The 20,709-nt window shown below is 41.4% G+C and overlaps 1 protein-coding gene across 3 annotated transcripts; it reads right to left on the bottom strand.

The window, feature by feature from the left end:
- Positions 1–586: 586 nt before the first annotated feature.
- On the bottom strand, positions 587–19,528 carry LOC114693439 (sterile alpha motif domain-containing protein 9-like). 3 transcript variants are annotated; one of them, XM_028869786.2, is made up of 3 exons: positions 19,359–19,528; positions 16,295–16,443; positions 587–5,642 (listed from the first exon to the last, which is right to left on the bottom strand). In XM_028869786.2, exon 3 carries the CDS (start codon positions 5,622–5,624, stop codon positions 876–878), a length of 4,749 nt encoding a protein of 1,582 aa, XP_028725619.1. In that variant the 5' UTR covers positions 5,625–5,642; positions 16,295–16,443; positions 19,359–19,528; the 3' UTR covers positions 587–875. The 3 variants fall into 3 exon arrangements, with proteins under 3 accessions (XP_028725619.1, XP_037059416.1, XP_028725620.1); XM_037203521.1 differs by having other exon boundaries at positions 16,295–16,360; XM_028869787.2 differs by lacking the exon at positions 16,295–16,443.
- Positions 19,529–20,709: the final 1,181 nt, after the last annotated feature.

Below are 20,709 nucleotides of genomic sequence, written 5' to 3'. Positions count from 1 at the left end.
AAGAAGATATAGAGATGGAGCATATATATGTGTATATACTATATATTATTTTCCACTTACCATACTTTTGCCTTTTTACCATGTCTTTCATTTTATTGGCAACAGGTAGCTTTCAAATTCCAAGGTCTGGAATGCTGTTTGAAGCTAATCTGGCTAACAGATATTTGTGAATGAACTTCTGAGATGCCATTCCTTGTACTAGAAATATGCTATACTGCTATGAGGGAGCCATCAATCAGGCAGGGACTGTGGGTGGCCAGAGAAGAGTTCCAGGTGCAGGTTACTCTGGAGTAGGATTGTGAGGGACAAATCAGAATAGCCATTTGGAGGAGGTTGGGTGAAAATAAGACAGTCTTGGAGGGAGCACAGAAGGACCCAGAACAGGTTGAGAAGTAGAGTAAAAATGGGGTTGGGGATTTAGCTCAGTGGTTGTGAGCTGACTGATGTGGGTGGAGGGAACTGAACTCAGATCCTCTGTAAGAGTGGTCAGTGCTCTCCACTGCTGAGCTCTCTCTCCAGCACCACTTTTAAGTTCTTCTTCATTGTATTTCAGGTGTCACGGTGAAGAAATAATTCAGAAAGGTGATTTAGTTTATACAGACTTTATTGACCATCTGTTCAGTCAACCGAAACATCTCAACGAAATATGTCAATCTGGGAATGCGTATTTAGGATATGGAATGAGTGAAGCAGCTTTGGGCCAAGTTCTGTGGTATGGATAATTTCCTGCCCTACAAAGTCTTCCATAATGGATTAGAGAAAAAGAAGCAAGCTGTGATTATAGTTAAGCCAATAATGTCATGGAAATGCTATGGACTAGAAAGAGTGAGTACAATAATAGATGTAAATTTACACCTTTGGACTAATGTACTTTATCAGATCACTTTTATACCGTATGCCAGAGGGCCCTCAATGGAAAATCCTAGGTAGAAAGACACTCTCTCGATGTTCCTTCCACTTCTTAGTGGACCCGAGTACACAGAAGTCACTGGTATTTTTATTTTTGCCTCTGTTCCATATTCTACAGAGATTAGCTTGCCTTCAGCCTGACCATACTGCAGGCGAAGGAGATCTTTGACTTCCCTCTTTTCCCACACAACTCCACTCTGCCAGAAGGAATTTGAATCTTGTACTTCACCGAAGTATCGCTCGATTTCGGCCTTGTGAACAAGACTGTTCAGCCCCTTCTTCTGCCCCAGGTAGAACAGTGTGCTTGGCTGCTTGGACCTGCACATGCGCTTGTACTGTCTCCTGAAGGATCGATTCAGGGAGGAGACATACTTTTCTATGAGTGTGGAATCTTGATCTAGCTCTTTGTTTTCTGGCCAGAAAAGGAGGCAGGCCAGGAAATAAGGATCAGGATATGGATGACTTAGCCCCACAAGTTGTAGGACTTCTCGGAGCTTTGTTTTCAGTGTGTTAAATGGCAGGATGTACTTGGAAGTGGGCTTTAGACAACTGAGAATAATGTTGGCCAAAATAAAATTCTGTGTCTCCTTTGTCAGACCCTTGGCCATTCGCTTGGTTAGGCCTTGCTGTAATAGGAAGGTGTAGTCCTTCACTATGTTTTCCATGTTGTTAGCCTCTTTATGGTTTGGATTAAGATATTCAAGGAGTCCTGAAAATGTGTCTGCTCTCCATGCTTCTATGCGTTTCCTACAATTCTCCTCTAGGAGTAACAGGTTCTCTTTGCCCTGTAACAAACTGGTGTCCAATCGGCAGAAAAGGTCTGCATATTTTTTGAAACACCTGCCGACTTTCTTAATTAGTGAGAGTTCTGTCATTTCTTTTGGGGTGGTCCTTGGCTTTAGAAAACCCATATAATCCAAAAAAAATTGAAAGCATCGTCTCAAATCTGACTGTAAATTCTGTAGGTGGGATGTAAAGTTGCTGAGAACAGCATAATATTCATCTTTTGGGTCTGGAGGGATGATCCCCTTTCCAGATAAAAACTGTACCATAGCATCTTTCAACATTTCATTTTCTTTGTGGAAAAGGGGTGTGAGCTGAAGAATCTGGATAGTGTCAAGACCTACTTCTATTTCACCGAAGAACCCTGCTGTGTTGTATGTGTCATATCTTCTTTGGGACTTCTGTGGTGACCAGGCCTCTGTTTCATAGTCTTTACTATCGGTTTGCTGCTGAGACTCTTTGAACGCTTTGGAGGCCTTTTCAGCGATTTCTAGCAAATGTGTTAGATCATCCACACTAATACTTCCACAGGTCTTATTTTTACCCAACCACTGTTTGATCTCACTTTTGTAAACTTGACCAAGTGTATCTGAAATGTAGGAATTCTTAGGTGCTTTCCTTTTGGCCAAATTTGCCCAGACCAGAGCAGTACTAAAGTTCTTCTTTTTGATATAGAAATGTCTCGCTAAAGCTTGACAAATGAATGCATTTTGTGGGAATCGATCACTTCCTGCAGTCAAGATCTTTTCAGTTTCCTCATTCTGTAATTCTTCAATTAATGGGGAAAACAGAGTGTCTGTTTCGGCTCCATGCTCCCTACGTTGTCTTGTAAGCAAGAGAGTTTGCACATCATGCTTAAATTTGTCTCTTCCTATTCCAGAGTCATAGAATACATTCTCTTCTAGTATATTCAATGCAATTTGACACTTGTCCATTCCATAGCTCATTCCCAGTTCTTTTAAACAGCTGATGGCAATCAGAGGGTGAATGAGACGTATACCAGTATATCTCCCATATTCTGAAACTTCTGTTCTGATTAAAAGTGTGGAATAGGTTCCCATATTGTCTTCTATACTTTCAGGCTTCCCATGTTTAGTGGTGTAAGTGATTCCCAAAAATATTTCACACTGTGATACTGAAATGGTAGAATCTGTAACATAAGAGTTGAGTAATGCCAGGTAAGAAATGAGTTGGGCTTTCCTGCTGTGGGTGTCCAGGTCTTTCAGTGTATTCTTCACTACATTTTCTATGTAAGTTGTGTCAAAATTGCCTTTCAAGATCATGAAGGAATAAAAGTTTTCACAGTTCTTATGTTCCTTTTCGATTTCCTGAAGTTTGGCCTCAAAGGCTCTTTGTTCTTTGGTAGAAAGTTGGTATTTTAGTGAAATGCTTTCTGCTAATTTTGCACTTTGATCTGGATTCTGAGATCTCATGCAGTTCAGGATGATTACTAATGTTTTTTCATATCTCAGACCCTTTTCAGCTATAAAGGAATTGATGGCATTCTGCAGAATGTAGGCATTTTCTTGTTCTTCAAAATCATCCACAAGGAGAAGAACAGGAATGTAATCCTGGTGGCTGGTAGCCTTGTAGCTGATCAGCCTGCTTACTTGTTCTCCAATCTCTTCAAAATCAGTTGCTTTGTTTTTCAATACAGCACATCGGAACTTCTTTTTTAAGTCCCAGAGAACATTCATAGCCAACGTAGTACCTCCACAGCCTGGGTGATGGTACAGGTTGATGACTTTGGCAAATACAGGCTTAGGAGAGTCTGCACACTGTTGTATTAAAGTAGTAAGTTCTTCATAACTATCCCTTTTCACAAAAGCTGAGGAATAGTGTTCAGAAGAAAAATAGAAGTTCCACCAGGATACTCTGCCTCCTCGATAAAAGTGTTCTTCTCTCGATTTCTTAAATTTTAGGAATTCAAATTCATCTTTCTCTATGTCTGTGTCTCTACACTCATTTTCACAGAGGATTTCTAGTGCAGATAGGATATCTTCCTCCATTTTCTCCAGGATAACTGAGGAGGATCCACAAGAGGGCAAGAATCTTCTTGAAGACTGAATCACTGATTTCAGTTTAAGGATGGTGTTGTTGACCAGTTCTATATTTAAAGTGGAAATGCTATGTTCTGCTAAATCCTCTTTGATTTCCAGTCTTACTTGTAGCAGATCACTCCACCGTTGGTAGATACGTGAGTTGACACAGATACACAACATGTTGTCCATTCCATTGAAAACTTGATAAAAAGCACAGAAAGTCTCAATGAGTGGATCTTTCTGGTTTTCTACTGGAGAAAGTAAGAGAAACACCACCAAAACCTTCCCTCTTACCATTACGTTTTCATCTGTGAGAAATGAGATCAGTCTCCTGACCCCAGAAGCTCTTTCTCTCTGCCATAAATGTGGCTCTAGAGGTTGACATGAGTCATTCTGCAAGTCTAATCTGCCATTGCAGAATATCCAGCTGGGCTGCTCATAAAGTTTCAGAGTATCAATTTTCTCTTCCATGCTAGTTTTTTCTTCATACTGACTGGGTAGGTGGAGGTTTGCGATTCGGCTTTCTCTGTAAGCTTTGACCACTCCCTTCATCTGAGAGCAAGGATCAAAATCCAGCACAGCAAACAATTTAATTTCCTTTAGGAAATCTAAGTGTTCTATTTGATTTGGGGCACAGTTATTTGTTACAAGAATGTACCAGTCATAGTAAGAGTTATCCAGTGAGCCTTGGTGTCTGGTCAAAAGTTTACCTAGCTTTAGCCCCTCACTCTCCTTCTTAGTCACCATCCTGTCTTCCTCTTCAGCCTCTTTTCTAGATGCTGTCCATGTCTTTAAGTTCTCTAGAAATTTTCTGAACTCTCTATCCCGTTGCTTGGGATTGGCAAGGATATTCTTAGAGCTAGCCCCTTCCCTCACAAACAGTGAATTCTCTTTGCTTTGTTTCCATGTCTTATCTGTGTAACTTTGCATCATAATGTAGAAATACTTTTCTTTACATATAGAATGTTTGGGAATAACATCTACTTCAATGACAAATCTATCAGATGATGTATTGTTCTGTAGTAGGACTTCCACAAACCTTGGTCCCCGAATACATGCCCTGGCTTCTTTGATGTCACTGTCTTCAAAATACTTTGTGATCATTACATTGAAGTGATTAATGAAGACATCTTTACTGGTGACTTTCACACCAACAATTTGTCCATGTGGTTTGTCCTCAACTCCAAAATGGATAGTGCCATTGGTGCGTGAATTCATACAAGCTGATGCAAACCGGAAGACTTCATTGCTAAATTTCATCTTAATGTCCTCTCCTGTGGCTGTTTCTGTGTTTGTGAGGGCTTTGAATTCATGTACTGGGTCTATGAGATTGAGCGGCCCTGTTTCAGGAACTTGGAGAACAGAATGTTCTATGTAGCGTTTGTCATCATGGAAAGAATCAAAAGGATGTGGCATGCAAGACATCTGTTCTGCTTTGGGTTTATCACCTTCTGTGTCTTTAGTCACTATGTCACTTAACACATTTTCTCTCAGAAGACTTGGGTCTTGATCTTTATTCTGTCCCATATCTCTGAGATCATGATTGCTATTCAGTGAAATTGATTTCTCTTCCTCATTTTTGGTCTTTTTTTGGTGTTCTTTTATTGAGAGTTTTGTATTACTTAATTGTCTGGAATCTTGATTTTCACATTCAGGGGAATTATTCAATTTGTTATACATACGTCTTATTAGAAGTGCTGGACCCCGTGGCAACCCCATTTCTCTAAGATCCTTTTCAGTTAATTCCTGAAGAACCATGCCTGTCACCTCTTCATTGAGCAGGATTTGAGCATATTTCTCATCAATGTTAAGGTCTTCAGTTATCCATTTTTTCACATCTTCTTTGGTCCAGTCTTTGATCAGTTTAGGTTGAGTTACTTGTTCATTCATGTCAAAGCTTCAACGTTTCTTGAAAATAGTAATACAATAATATTTTAGCATTATATTTTTTTCATTGAAATCCCATAGCCAATTATTACCTTATACAAATTATATATAGAACGATGATAGTTTTCTAGAATAACTTAAAACTCCTTGGTAGTCATTTCCAATTATTGTCCACTTCACAGGCACTTGTAATTGTGATTCTGGAATAAGCAGTAACTGCTAGCTAGGGTAACAAACCTTTTTGTCTGTGATAACTTTCCTTTTTAGACTTCCCTGTGTGGAAGCTGGGATTCTGTAATTTAAAAGTAGTGTCTCCAGGAAGAGAATCACTTTTCATAGAATATTTTAGTTAAACTTTATATTAACAGCCACAAAAATCCTGTACTCAAATTGATCAGCAAATAAGATAATGACCTGAATAGGCCAAAGCAACTCTAAGCATGCAGAACAATGTGGTAGTACTGTAATACCTGATCTCAAATTGTACTCCAGAGCCATAGAGACAAAAGCAACATGGATTTATCACAAGAACAGACTCATAAACCATTGGAATAGACCAGAGGATCCAGAAATAAGTCCTACAGCCACAGTAACCTAAATTTCCACATAAGTGAGAGAAGGATATGTTGGAAGAAGACAACCTCACCAACAAATGCCTCTGGGAAAACTGTACATTCACATGAAGAAGGTGAATATTTCTTACTCAGCACAAAATCCAATTGAAAATTAGTCAAAAGCGTTAATGGAAGATCTGAAACTGACTGAGGAAAACATACCTAAGATACTGCAAGATTTAGGCATGGAATAGGTTTGGAATGAAGGTATTTTAAAGAGATACCCATGTCTCTCAATTTTGCTGTTGAACTATTGGAACATAGGACGCCAAAGAAATGAGAATTTCCCCCCAGGAATCTCATGCTGGGAGAAGGAAAAGGCCCCAGCCAGAGAGAGAATGTGCCTCCAAGTAAGAAAGTCACATAATTCCAAAAACTTGTCAGAACCCCTTACAGGATGAGACTCAAGCCCAGAGAGTTATGGGTCAGTGGTGGAAGAGGTCTGAGACTCAAGCCCAGAGAGTTATGGGTCAGTGGTGGAAGAGGTCTGAGACTCAAGCCCAGTGATGGGTCAGTGGTGGGCGGGGTCTAAGACTCAAGCTCTGACAGTGATGGGTCAGTGGTGGGCGGGGTCTAAGACTCAAGCCCAGTGATGGGTCAGTGGTGGGCAGGGTCTAAGACTCAAGCTCTGGCAGTGATGGGTGAGTGGTGGTCCAGGTCTAAGACTCAAGCCCTGACAGTGATGGGTCAAGTGGTGGTCCAGGTCTAAGACTCAAGCTCTGACAGTGATGGGTCAGTGGTGGGCGGGGTCTAAGACTCAAGCTCTGACAGTGATGGGTCAGTGGTGGGCGGGGTCTGAGACTCAAGCCCAGTTATGGGTCGGTGGTGTGTGGGACCACACTGTGACTGCTTACAGGTGTAAATCCTTGGCCCTCTCTCTTAACTTTAACCTCACTTTAGGACTCTGACAAAGAATAATGAGGCTACATTGAATAAATGCTATTTTCTGCTTTCCACTTTTTTTGGCTCTTCTAATTGGCTTATTAAGGACCTGACTTGGGGCACAGGCTGTGACCCCCAAGTTTGATAACAGGATAATCAATACCTTTCTCTGAAAAGGACTCCAGTAATACACACACACACACACACACACACACACACACACACACACACACTCCTAGGGATTGACAGATGGAATGATAAGAAATTTAAAATCTTCTGCATATTTAAGGAAACAATCAATTGAGGGAAGAGACGGTTGTTAGCAACTATGTATCAGACATGGGATTGATATCTAGAATACATGAACAACTTTAAAATACCAAAACAAATCATCCAGCCTATAAGTGGGCTAATGAACTGAATAGACAATTTTCAAAAGAAGAGATACAAGTGACCAAAAATATTTGAAAAATAATTGCCAGCATCCTTGGGCACCAGGGGATTACAAATTTAAGCTTCTTTGAGATTCCATCTCACCCCATTCAGAATGGCTATCATTGAGGAAAGAGATGACACAGATACCAGACAGGGTGGAGGGAGAGAGGAGCCCTTCTTTATTGCTGGAGGTGGGAGTGGGGGAATGGAAACTGGTATAGCCACTGTGGAAATCAGTTTATCAAAAACTAAAAACAGAGTTGCCATTATGACCCAGTTCTATGATCCCTAGGTAATCGTAGGACTCTAAGTCTCACAGAGGTATTTGGACATCTTTGTTTATTGTTACACTACAACAATAGCTAAGAAATGGAGCCAGCCTAAGTGTACATCCATAAATGAACAGACTTAAAATACTGTGGAGCACATATACAAATGAATTTTATTTAGTGGTAAAGAAAAAAAAATCATTACATTTACAGGAAAATGGATGGAACTTTGAGTGAAGTCACCTAGGCTCAGAAAGACACATGCCACATTTTCTCTCATGTGAGGAACTTAGATTTTTATTTTTATAAAGTGTGTGTGTGTGTGTGTGTGTGTGTGTGTGTGTAACTAGAAAGGGAAACATGAGAAGGAAAGGAGATATTGACAGAGGAGAAGGGGACACAGTGGGGAGGTGACAGAACACATGTGACAGGAAAGTGGAGAGAGGGCTACCAGGGGGTCTGAGAATGCCAGCAGCAGAGGGACAAGGAGGATCAGGCAGACTGCTGGGGAGGGGAATCAATGTAAACTAAGTATATGAAAATGCCATCATGAAACAAATCACTTTGTGTGCTGATTCAACAAAACTAATTTTCAAGATATTTAAGGAAGGTCTGTTTAAATTATTAATGTATGAACCACTAGTTATAAAGTCTAACAAAATATCAATTTAGCCTAACCATGTTTGACATTTCTTGCAAAGACTCACCCAGAGTCTCTCTCGTCTCAAAGCCTCACAAGGAAACAAGAGAAGAACTGAGGCTTGAGAGTACAGGCCTGGGATGGGCCAAAGGAGGAAATACACTATCGATGGGTAGAATATTTATCAGAATGATTGGCATAGGCTGTAGCCTTCCAGCCCCCAAGGAGCTTCCATTGACTTTGTTAAATTTCTCCCTGGTTGTTTTAGTGCCTTGAATTCTCTTATTTTTGGCTTCAATCTGAGGTCATTACCAGTCCCAAGATAACCAGAATTATGAGCAATAGGCACAGCAATCCCTATAAATGTATTTCAGATGATCAACTCTGTTCCTTTGGAATGCAGTTGGGTATGGTCTCAGAAGTTCCACAAAACACAGTGTATGTATTGTACTCAGAGATCAGTGCTTTTCTCCTCTTAGTCACTCAGTAAGAAGTTTGTATCTATTATGTATGAGGCATGATGTTCAAGAAAATTAGTGGTAACCCAAATAGATGTGAAGTTCTTTCATGATACTCATACTCCATTTAAAATGATTAAAGATATAAATGATACACATTACCCAAGCATACACAAAGATGTTCACAGTAATAAGCTGTGGTCTGTGGCAGGTGCAGGACACCAGAAGGGACATCTCACTGGGATCTGTAAGGAGGGTGGACTATGAGTAGGAGAAAGTGTGAGCCTGGCTCATGCCCAGTTAAAGGTGGGAGGGAGGAGGGGAACATGCCTTGGAGGCTGACAGAAGGAGCTGAGTGATGGTCTACCTAGGCTCCCATGGGTCTGCTTGGTAGTTCTAGGAACATGGCATGTGTGCTCTATCAGTGGACAGTCTCCTCTGAACCAGGGGTCAAGGCATTGGATTGCTCTGGCGTTGTCCAGGACAAAGAAATGCAGACCAGTAGCTGACTCTTCAGCCTGGAGACAGAGGGGCCCACCCCTGACTCTCCTACTTCTCTATATACATCCTCAGTGCCCATGTTCTGGTTTGCATCTAGTGTTTCAAATATTTGAGAGGACTGGGAGACTGTTACAGGATGGGAGTGGGCTGATTTGGCAGAAGTAGGTCACCATGAACAGGCCTTTGAAGTTTAATTCTGGCCCCTAGTTCCTGCTTTCATCTCTGCCTCCTGGTCCACCATGGTACAAAGAGCTCCTCTCTGCTGTAGACTCCTACTGCCACAAGGTCCTGCCTAAGAACAAGAATCCAAATAAACCTCTGAAACTGTGAGCCAAAATACACATTCCTTTAAACTGCTTCTGTTAGGATTTTGTTAGAACAGCACAAAAACAGCCAATTCAGTCATTTTCAGTAATATTGGGGAAAGGGGCCTTGTTATACCCATTATTAGCACTAGATAGCACTGATAGTATAGGCAGTTATACAACATCTTCTTAAAGGTTTTACCGAAGTCACTTTAGAAAAGAGGCTAATTTTAAAAATCACTCTTCTTTAAATGGGATGTTGAGCATATAAATCTCATATTATTTTAAACTTTAGTCTGTTGTGGGGCTGGAGAGATGGATTAGTAGGGAAAGGGTCCTGGTAACCAAAAAAAAAAAAAAAAAAAAAAGTTGGGCTCTCATGTGCAATCAAAGCACTAGGTTAGTGGAGACAGGAGAATCCTGGAGCTTGTTGGTCAGACCATCTAGTTTAATGGATGAGCCTTAGGTTCAGGGAGAGGCCCTGTCTCAGAAGCCAAGACTGACGAGTGACTGAAGATACTTGATGCCAACTTCTGATGTCCACACGCAGGTGCATACATATGGACATGCACACATACACCAACTTGTACACATGATAATTTACTAAATAATAGCAAGTCTATATGTAGCTGGGCTGGACTGAAACTTGAGAACCTCCTGCCTCAACCTCCTGACTGCCAGAGATTTAGGTATTCCACCATGCTCAGCTGTTTTTTGTGTATATATATATCAGACAGTTCAAGAGGACTTTCATGCTCACAAATGCTATTTTTATCATAATTATTGGTAGTTTGACAGACAGAATTAATCCATCTAATATTTTGGCCTATCAGCTTTCTAACTCCTTGTTTAATGGTTTCAGCCTCAACTCACTTCCACTCCTATGTTCATACACTTGATTTTGCCATTGTTATTATGGACTTATGGACCAAACTCTGTCCTCTGCACACAAGTTCCTGTGCTCAGAATCTAGCTTCTCTTGCCTAAGAATATGATCTTACTGGAGTACCAAGTTGTTTTCTATGCCATTATTTAACCCGAGAGGTCAGAAAGACAAAGCCTAATCCATTATAATTGGTATCATTGCCGAAGACGGATACATTTCTGTTGTTGAAAAAACAACTCAATTTTTGATACTTTGTTAACAGCAGCACAAAAAACAGAGTAAAGTTATTGTGGTGGTATTGTGTTCCCCAAAATATTGTGCACCCTAATAAACTTATCTGGGGTCAGAGACAGAACAGCCACTAGATACAAAGGCTAGAAAATGGTGGCACTCACACCTCTAATCCTAGCACTCCAGAGGTAGAAATCTCTCTGGATCTCTGTGAGTTCAAGGCCACATTGGAAACATGGCTTTAATCCCAGAAAGCGAGCCTTTAATCCCAGGGAGTGGTAGAAAACAGAAAGATATATAAGGCATGACGACCAGAAACTAGAAGCATTTGGCTGGTTAAGCTTTCAGGCTTTCGAGCAGCAGTTCAGCTGAGATCCATTCTGGTGAGGACTCAGAGGCTTCCAGTCTGAGGAAACAGGATATAGTGAGGAGTTGGCAAGGTGAAGTTGGCTGTGGCTCATTCTGCTTCTCTGATCTCTCAGTTTTCACCTCAATATCTGACTATGGGTTTTCTATTAATAAGACCTTTTAAAATTCGTGTTACAGGGAGGAACTGAGACTGTAGGGACACATGGGATTATTAAACCAGTCCCAGGAACTTAAGACATGCTGGACCAGGGGAAGGGTGTAACTCTGACCTGGCTCCAATAAAAGAGCAAAAGTAGACATACATAGAGTAAACTTGAGAACAATTTGACATCTAGGGATGCAGTTAGGAAGGAAAGAGCAGAGGGAATTGAGGAGGGGGACCAGACACCTAGCACTGAAATGGTAATGACCCCACGCCAACATATCATCTGATACCCGACGAGTGAGTGGATCAGGGCTAACAGGCAGAGAATGCCTGTTGTGGGCTGTTTTTCTGTACACTGTGAATATATGTTGTTCCCCTTCGTTAATAAATAAGCTGCATTGGCCTATGGCAAGGTAGCTTAGATGCAGGTGGTAAATCCAAGGAGAGAGACAGGAAAGAGAAAGGCAGAGTCTGGAGATACTTGAGCCACCCGCTGAAGGAACAACATGCAATGGGATGCAGGTAAAGCCACGGAACATGTGGCGATACATAGATTAATAGTTATGGGTTGAGTTAACTTATGAGAGCTAGATAACAAGAAGCCTGTCATAGGCCATACAGTTGGTAAGTAATATAAGCCTCTGTGTGTTTACTTGGGTCTGAGCATCTGCAGGACCATGGGCGAGAGAGTTTTGTTTGGACTGCAGGGGACTGAGAAACTTCTGGCTACAGATGCCCAACTATCCTAGGGCTGCAGCTCTTCTCAATCCCCCACTGCTGGGGCAGCTGCCTTGTGACTTTCTCATGCTGTCTCCCATTGCCATGGGGACCGGAACCCATCATTTTCTGTTCCAGTCCAGCTTTGTCTTTGCAGCTAACTACAGCTTTGCTCTCAATTCTTCCTCCCCTGAAGCCTGTTCTCCACAGTAGCAGATTCTCATCAATGCAGAATCTACTTGTATTTTTCTCAGCCCACTTCTGAATCTTCCTGAACTGTGCTGTACTCTACTTAACTAGTATTCAATCTGTAAACTGCATGCATGCACACTGAGAGCTAAATTTGCTGTGTGATATGGCAGTAATTATTAGTCATTAAGATTGGGTTAAAAGAGCTTGCACCTGCCTCAGCCAGATTACTGAGGTAGGGAGGGCTATCTGGCAAAGTGATGCCATTGGAGCCACTGAACCTTGTGAATTTATTGTAATTCAATTTGACACCATGGAAAGGCACAAATATTTTAGTCTATATTTCTGGCACTAGGTGCTCATGACAGTACCTCTGGCTGCTTTCACAACTCATATTTCTTGTGTTAGGTAATACTTGCAGCCTCAGCTCCCTGGTACATCCTCTTTTCACCATTTTCTCACAACCTACTGATATCACTCTGGTCTAAGCCACATGTTTTTGTTTTGAATAGTCTAACCAGTTGTACAGTAATTTATTTTTATTCTCTGGTTTTGTTCAAATCCCTGACTTATTCTATCGTCAGCATAGTAATTAGCACGATTCTGTTTAATGTAAGAGGAGTCACTAGACTGCTCAAAACTTCCCGATGACCTCTCATTTCACTTGAGGTAAAAGCTGAAGTCTCAGTGTTCAGATGCTCTGTCCAGTGCAGCCGCTGGCTTGCCTTGCTGCTCTTTACACACACCCGCCTGCTGCAGAACAGGTTGTACTGGCTATTTCCTCAGACTTAGAGCGCTTAGACAGCTCTCTTCCCAATGCTTACATTGCTCCTATCTTCACCCTTCAGCCTTTTACTCACACTCACTGAGGCCACTGTTGGTGCCTTTGTCAACACTTAACATTAAATAAGACTCTCTTCTTCCTCCAGCACTCTCATCCATTCTTGCTTGTTTCAATTTTTCTTTCTGAGATCTACACACAATATGTTCTACAATCAGTCTTTCTCATCTTGTTCCAGAAACTAAGATATAACATGTAGAAAGTAAACAGTTTTTATTTCTCATTCATGGGTGAATCACTAGGGTCCAGTAGTTGTTGAATGAAGAAACTGAGATTTTCCTGAATAGCAAAACAATTATATTTCAGTTTTGAAAATTCATGGTTTAGCAATATCTGTGCAGCAAAGGACTGGAAGATCTCTTCATTTATTACCCAGAGACCGGACCTAACTGCAGTTTCTAAGTTAACTATTCACTATGACTAAGAGAAGAATATTTATTTTTTGAAAAGGAAGTTAATAAAAATATATCCTTCAGGGACCTGAAGCCCAGCCATGAACCCTAATTTCTTTATCATCTGTGGTTGCCTTGATTATTGCTCCTGAATGGGCATGTTTATCACATGGGCTTTTCTTTGGAGGGGGTCTCTTTCTGTCCAAGATTCTCAGCTCCCTACAATTCCAAGGACCCTTGCAGTTCTAGGAAAATGGACCCTCCTCTGAAGATGCTCCTGTCATGCTTGATATACTGGCCCTGGTGTGTCTTAAGTGGTATCTTCTCTTGGCCAGAAACCTTTCCCAGCAACTTAATGCACCAACTGCTTCCTTATAATATCACAAAGATTGTAAGAACAAGCTCTGAGCTTCCTCTTTTTTATCGGCCAGTAATTACAGCTATTTTTTAAGGTTTACTTGTTTATTTAAAGTTTTTTTTTCATTTTATATATCACCCACTGTTCCCCCTCCCTTCCCTTCTCCCGCTGCTCCCCCATTCCACCCCTACCTACTCCTCATAGGGGGTAAGGCCTTCCTTGGGTATTCAACATAGGCAGGCATACCAAGTTGGGGCAGGCCCAAGCTCCTCCTCCCTGCATCAAGGCTGAGTAAGGCATGGCACCACAGTGAATGGGCTCTAAAAAACGCCAGTTCATGTACTCAGGATGAGTCCTGGTCCCACTGTCAGGGGACTCACAAACAGATCAAGCCACACATCTGTCACCTTCATTCAAGGGGCCTAGGGCAGTCCCATGCAGGCTCCCCAGCAGCTACAGCTATTTTTATACACCCTAGCCACCTATGAGGGCAACACATTAGGATGTCCTGCTTACTGGCTACTGTATACCTAGGGACCGCTGTGTATGTTTGCATACACGGGGTGTGTTTCTGTGGTATATGTGTGAGGTGAGGGGGCTGGTGGGACCTTTGTCTTTGTATCACCTCACACAATGGCAGCTTCCCCTCATTGTGTTCTCTGCTGTTTGAATTACAGGGAACTAGAAGCATCCTCCTCAAAGATAGCGACTGCCATCTGTTCTCCTCAAGCCTGCTATCATGTTATCTCTTCCTTATTACAGAAGTCTCCTCATTGTTCAAGGGTGAAGATCTGGGCAACTTAGCGATACTCTCACTAAAATTAAAACATTTTTCAAAAGTGGTGGGGTATAGTTCCATGGCAGAGTCCTTGACTAGCATGTGCAAGGTTCTGATTCAACTCCCAGTACTGAAAAAAGAAAGATGTAACCCCTTATAACATTGAAAAGCAATTCAATATTTTGTATGATGCCCTCCTTCCTCATATTCTCTCTCTCCCTCTCCCCCTTCTCTCTGTGTCTCTTCCTCCCTCCTTCCCTCTCTCTCTCTCCCTCCCTCTCTGTCGTGCTGGCCATAGGGCCACATGGTAGACACACACTCTACACTGAGCTACATTCTAATCCCGCAGCTACTGTATTTGTGACACTTGCATGCGACTTGCCCTCTGTCAGTCTGAAGAACATCTTATATGTCCGTGCAACACAATCGGAAGCTATGCATTTAGTTTAGGGTGACAATTGGTTTGATAAAGAAGTGTTACTAATACCTCGACATAATTCCTTGGCTCTTTTTACGATTTCAACTTTAAATCCAGGGCTGCAGGCATATTTTTAAATATACAGGCCTTTGATGCTGAGCAGAAAGCCACATTGTGGGAATATGGGGGAAGGAGTGTGATCAGGGAAACTGCTTGATGGTCACAGTCCTTCTCTTGCCAGCCAGGCTATTTCATAGTAGGGGACAATAGGTGGAAAACCGGTGTTGTTTTCCTTCACCTGCTGCAGAGGAAATGCACAGGAAACCTCTGTGTTCACACGGGACAGGGATGCCGGCTGTAGCTTGGAGAATCTTCCACCTATCCTTAGGTGGACCGAGCAATTCTGGGGTTCAGTTTTCTTATTAGTGCTCAGTTCTCAAAGAATTTCACTTTGTTATCTGCCTGGTTCAGCCGAGTAAGGAAGCATGTTGTCATGGCTGCTGACCTCAAGGTGTCTAGGCCTGAGTAGCAGCCCAGGCCTCCTTGTCTTCAGCCTGGCTGGAGCCCAACAGGGCACACCCTGCTCTCACATTTGGAGGAAATGAAACCACAGAGCAGTCAGTTTCATTTTCCTGAAGGGGATATTACAGCAGTGCTTTTTTTTTTTTTTTTTTTTCCATAGTCATTATATGCTGGCTGCAAAAGAAAGACTTGACTGCAATAGTGATTCAACTTTTCAACTTTGCAAGTTTCTCTTGGATTAGATGTAATGTTTGACATATTGTATAGTGTGTAGTTTGTAGTTGGTTATACTGTTCTACATGGTTTGCTATACTCAGATTCTTGACCGTGCCTAGACTTCCACCTCCAGAATATTGTGCATGCTCACTCACCAGGGTATCTGCAGTCAGCACCAGCCTCATCTAATAGTACATGCATGAAAAAGTGATATGATACTTCTTTTTCCTTCTAGAATATTTAATAAGAAATAGCATATGCGTTTGGGAGCATATGCATTTTTGAAGATATGCTTTAGTTTTCAGAATTGGGTTTTGTTTGTTTGAGATAGGGTCTCATATAACTTAGGATGGGACACAGACTCACTATGTAGCTGGGGCTGCCTTCAAACTCCTGATTCTTCTGCTTCAGTCTCCCAGATGCTGGCATTACAACTGGCTCTATAGACTAGCTTTTAAAGGTAGATGTTAAAGAAAGGAAAGGAGCCTTCAAGGATTAGAAACTTACCAGGGCTTTTCTGGAATCTTCTTTTTATATTAGAACTTGAGGTATGTGTTCTTGGAGCTATTTGATCTGGAATGTAGAAGAGTCAAGTTCTGTGACTCACCAGGAAGCAGATATATATGCGGGGCAGAGCTGGTCCTTATGCAGTTTTCCTAAAAGTGTATTTGTTGAGAACACCTTACTTCAAACAAACAAAAGCACCAGCAAAATTAATATTACAGTAAATTAAAATGCAACCAAATAGGTTACTGCTTAGGAAGTGTTTATGGTGTGTATTTCCTCTAAATGTTCTATCCCAAGCATTTTTAAACACATACTTTATAGAATAAAATGAAAGGAATTCTTTTTCCCCAGATGCCATCTTTCCCCATGCTTAAACCATTTTAATAAAAATAAACACCCAAAAGCATGTTGCAAGTTTGCTCTTCTCCTCTCTCACATGCTACTTGCACTATGAGGTAAGTTTTCAGCTGGTGAACGAACGTCCGGCATCACCACCCGCCTCTCCCTCTGGGACCAAGCTCCCACTCTGGTCTCTCCCAAACTGCAGGAAGAGCTCAACAACTCTCTTACAAATTTCCATCTCATTGCTTTCAATGCTTTCAGAGACTTTTTAAATCCCCTGGAGGGCCTGGCTTACCAATGCTAATAACATCACACTGGTGATGTTCATCCTCCGCAGTGGCTTCCATCTATTGACAGCATACGGCCTTACACGCCCAGGCATGCTCCTCCCCCTCTGCTACCATGCTTCCTTCCTTCCCACCCCTCCACACCTCACCTGGCTGCCTGGCCCTCTTCTTGCAGACAGTGCAAGCTCCTGTCGGGGGCTCCTCCTCTCCCTGGAATCCCCTGGGATACCCATAGTTCTTGGTTCCATACTTTCTTGGGGTCATCTTTTTTCTTTCAAATATCAGCCTCCCATGGGGCACTGCTTGGCTGGCTTACTGGTCCCATTTCCCAGTATTTCCTACTCCTTTTCTAGAATTATTTTTTATTTATTGAGGACTTATCACAAACAAATATTTCATACATTTTAACTTATTTATCTTGTTTTATTTGTCTCACCCATTATTCTATGTACTACATGAGACATTATTTGTCCACCATCTATTGATATATATAATCACCATAAAATATACTGGCTTCCTAAAAATCTTTAAAAACTTTAAAAAAATAAATGGAATACATTCTTACAGTGAAAATATGCATTTTTGAAAGCCTTCTGTGGGTCAAAGGATTTTTCCTCCTTTTACCAGGTAATTACTGAACTTGGCTAGCATGGGATCTAGCTATCTGGGATGTCTTTAGTGTTCCACTCATTAGACTAGAACAGCCTCCAGATTCTATCAACTGGTCATACAAAAAGGAAGTCTGAGGAAAAAGTAAGACGATGAATCAACATGTTTTTTTCCTGAAGTGCTTACAAGCCAGCGTCTAGTTTCACAATACACTTTCATAGCTTCCTGTTGGGGCCCTCTTGGGGTACTTAGTCCCAGAGGGAGGCCACTATTCCTCCAAGGTAGCCCTGGAAGAGGCCCCTTGGTGTTCCAGGCCTCAGTGCCCTCTGCCTACTTCACCTCCCTGCTAGGGACTTGCCCACAGGCTCACCCAGGCAGGGTCAAAAGCAGTGTCCCTTTCCTGTCAAGAACACTCAGTTAAATATTTAACTATTCACTCCCTCTCTGCCTCTCTTGAAGGTTGGGGACAGATTTCCTTTTCGGGTTTAGCCAAACGTGGAAACAAATTTCGACAAGACTCAGTATTCTAGAAAGTACTGCACATCAGGGATTTCCCTCTGCAGCCCATCCCTTCTATCTGGCAGTGAGTGCTGCTGGAAAAAACCACTGCTGCTTTGCCCACTCAAAACCCGTCTGCAGTAGACACCAAAGGGATAGACATATTCTCAGATCCTGAATCTCAATCCTGTTAAGTGGAACACCTTGCCTCAATATGATATGAAAATGTCAAAAATTCCCTCAGCATTCTAGCAGTTCAGAATGTAAGACTCAAATCTCTGATATTCAGCAAAGCTTTTAAAATCCTTTGCATTTGACAAATTTTAAGAGCATCTGGACGTGTAGTGTTGGAGTGAAGCAAAATTAAATTGCTATGAGTGGTCTGAACAACTTTTAAGAATGTCAAGTCGTAAATCTTTGCTGCTTAGAGCCCCTTGGCTTCCTGTTGTGAAGAGTGAACACAAATATTATTATTAACCATGTTAATTATTCAAAGCAGCTACAGGAGGCTGGCTCCGGAGAACTTGGCCTTTTTCACTCTCTGATGCGGAGCAAGACAGACAGGCATGCCTTCACCTCAGGGGTCCTGGGCAGCACCCTTGATCTCCAAGCCTGGAGGAGGAGCTCACTTGCTCTTTAGGACCAGAAAAGAAACTTCCCAATCATAGCTGAAGCCCCGGAGGGCTACACACTTTTTGATGGTCCAAGGAACTGCAGCTAAACACAGACCAAGTTAGTTTTGTTTTTCTAACAAAACAAAACAACAGCAACAAAGACCCCACCAGTTCCTCAGCTCTGCAGCTGCCTGAAATAGACGTGAACGGAGAGTTTAAATGGCTAGCTCAGGCGGGCGTTGCCTTTGATGGAGTGCAAGCAAAACTTTAAACAACATCTTACATTGTGTAGAAGGTAGAAACTGACATAATCACACTGGACTGTGGGTTCCACTACAACTTTTTTTTTGTTTATTGTTTAATTTCCTGACTCCCTTTGAGTTATTTCTCTATGTTTCTTAACTGCCCATTTGACACAATGAGAAACCCACACATTACCCCGACCAGTGCTCATCATCATAACTGTACTTAACGGAGCATTTCCATCCAGAAAGCATTTACAAATTAGTGTCAGTTAAATGTACTCCATTCAGTTACATATAAATATATATGTAATGTGCTGCGGTTATGAATTAACTTAATATTTTGTACATAGTAGTTCATTTATAAGACTGTATTGATATAAAAAGTACAGCTAGGATTTTAAGAAATAGCTTATAGCTTTCCCATCATAGGCATAAAAATGAGGAAAGATTTAATAATTGAGAAACTTACCAGAATTTCCCTGAAAACTTTTTTATTCCAGAAACTTGGAACCGGTCACTCTAAGCTGTCTTTTCTTATCTTTTATTCAGATACAATTCTAAGGAAAACACGGGAACTGTTCAGCTGCTCTGCCTTCCAAGCCCTGCCTCTGACGCCTCTGGAGCAGAATCAGAATGAGGAAGTAGTTTCAGTTTTGTTTTAATGCACAATCTTGAAGCAAGTTCTTTGTAGGGCTGTAGTCCCGTGGTAGAACACTAACTTAGCATGCATGAGACTCTGGGTTTGGTGCCCAGTACTTTAATAGATAAACAAACAAACAAGCAAATAAATAAATAAATAAATAAATAAATAAATAAATAAATAAATAAATACATTACAAAAAATTATCAGTAAATATGAACCGTGGAGAGCAATTATTCCCCAGGCTACATTTTTAAGTCACAAGAGCTAAAGTAATAGGAGAGAACACGAATACGAAGAAAACAGAAATTCCAGGAACAAAACACAATCTTGGTTTTGATTGTGTTTGGTGAGCTGAGCACCAGTTATGGCTTGAGTCCTACCTCCCCCAAATTCACATCCCAAAGTTCTGACTCTAAGAACATGGCTGTATTTGGATGTAAAGTTTATTTTTCTTTTTAAAAAAGTTTGGACAACAAATGGAAATTACATTATTGATAATCTTTTAGGGCTGATTTATGGACAAAGCTGAATCTGAAACAATGCAGATGCCCTTTACTGTGGGTTTTCTTCTTGAGTTTATAATTTAATTGCATTTCTCCCTTCACCTTCAAATCTCCCCTTACATTGCTCTCTGCTGTCTTTCAAATTCATGGCCTCTATTTTTCCAGTATTTTTTATTGCATGTATATACATATGTATTCCTAAATATAACCTGTCCAGTCCATAATAATGCTACCTGTATGTGTGTTTTCAGGGGTGACATTTGTCACTGGACATCAGTTGGTGTGCTCTTCCCTGGGGAAGGCCATTTTTCTCATTCTCAGACTTCCTCAGTTGCCTATACTTCTGTGAGCTTTAGATACAGGAGTTTTGTGGATGTGTCCATTGGGAAGGGAGAGCTCTTTAGGGATGGCAGCAATAGCAGGATACAAGTGATCTAATAGGAGAAATGGGGAAAGAGAGACTCCTTAGGGAGGGCGATGCAGGTAAATAGAAGAAACAGAAGAAGGTGGGAGGGAGTTATGAAAGGGACTAGCAGGATAGAGTTGATCTGAGAGAGAAAATGGGAAAAGAGAAGACTTTTGGGGAAAGGGGAAGAGAGGTAAATGTAGAAGAAGGAAAGAGGTGGGTAATATAACAAGGAGAATGTCTGAAAAAGTCACAAGGAATTATACTA

The sequence above is a fragment of the Peromyscus leucopus genome, chromosome 3, assembly GCF_004664715.2.
Source record: "Peromyscus leucopus breed LL Stock chromosome 3, UCI_PerLeu_2.1, whole genome shotgun sequence".
NCBI lineage: Eukaryota > Metazoa > Chordata > Mammalia > Rodentia > Cricetidae > Peromyscus > Peromyscus leucopus.
This window is presented reverse-complemented; position numbering and strand designations above follow the sequence as displayed.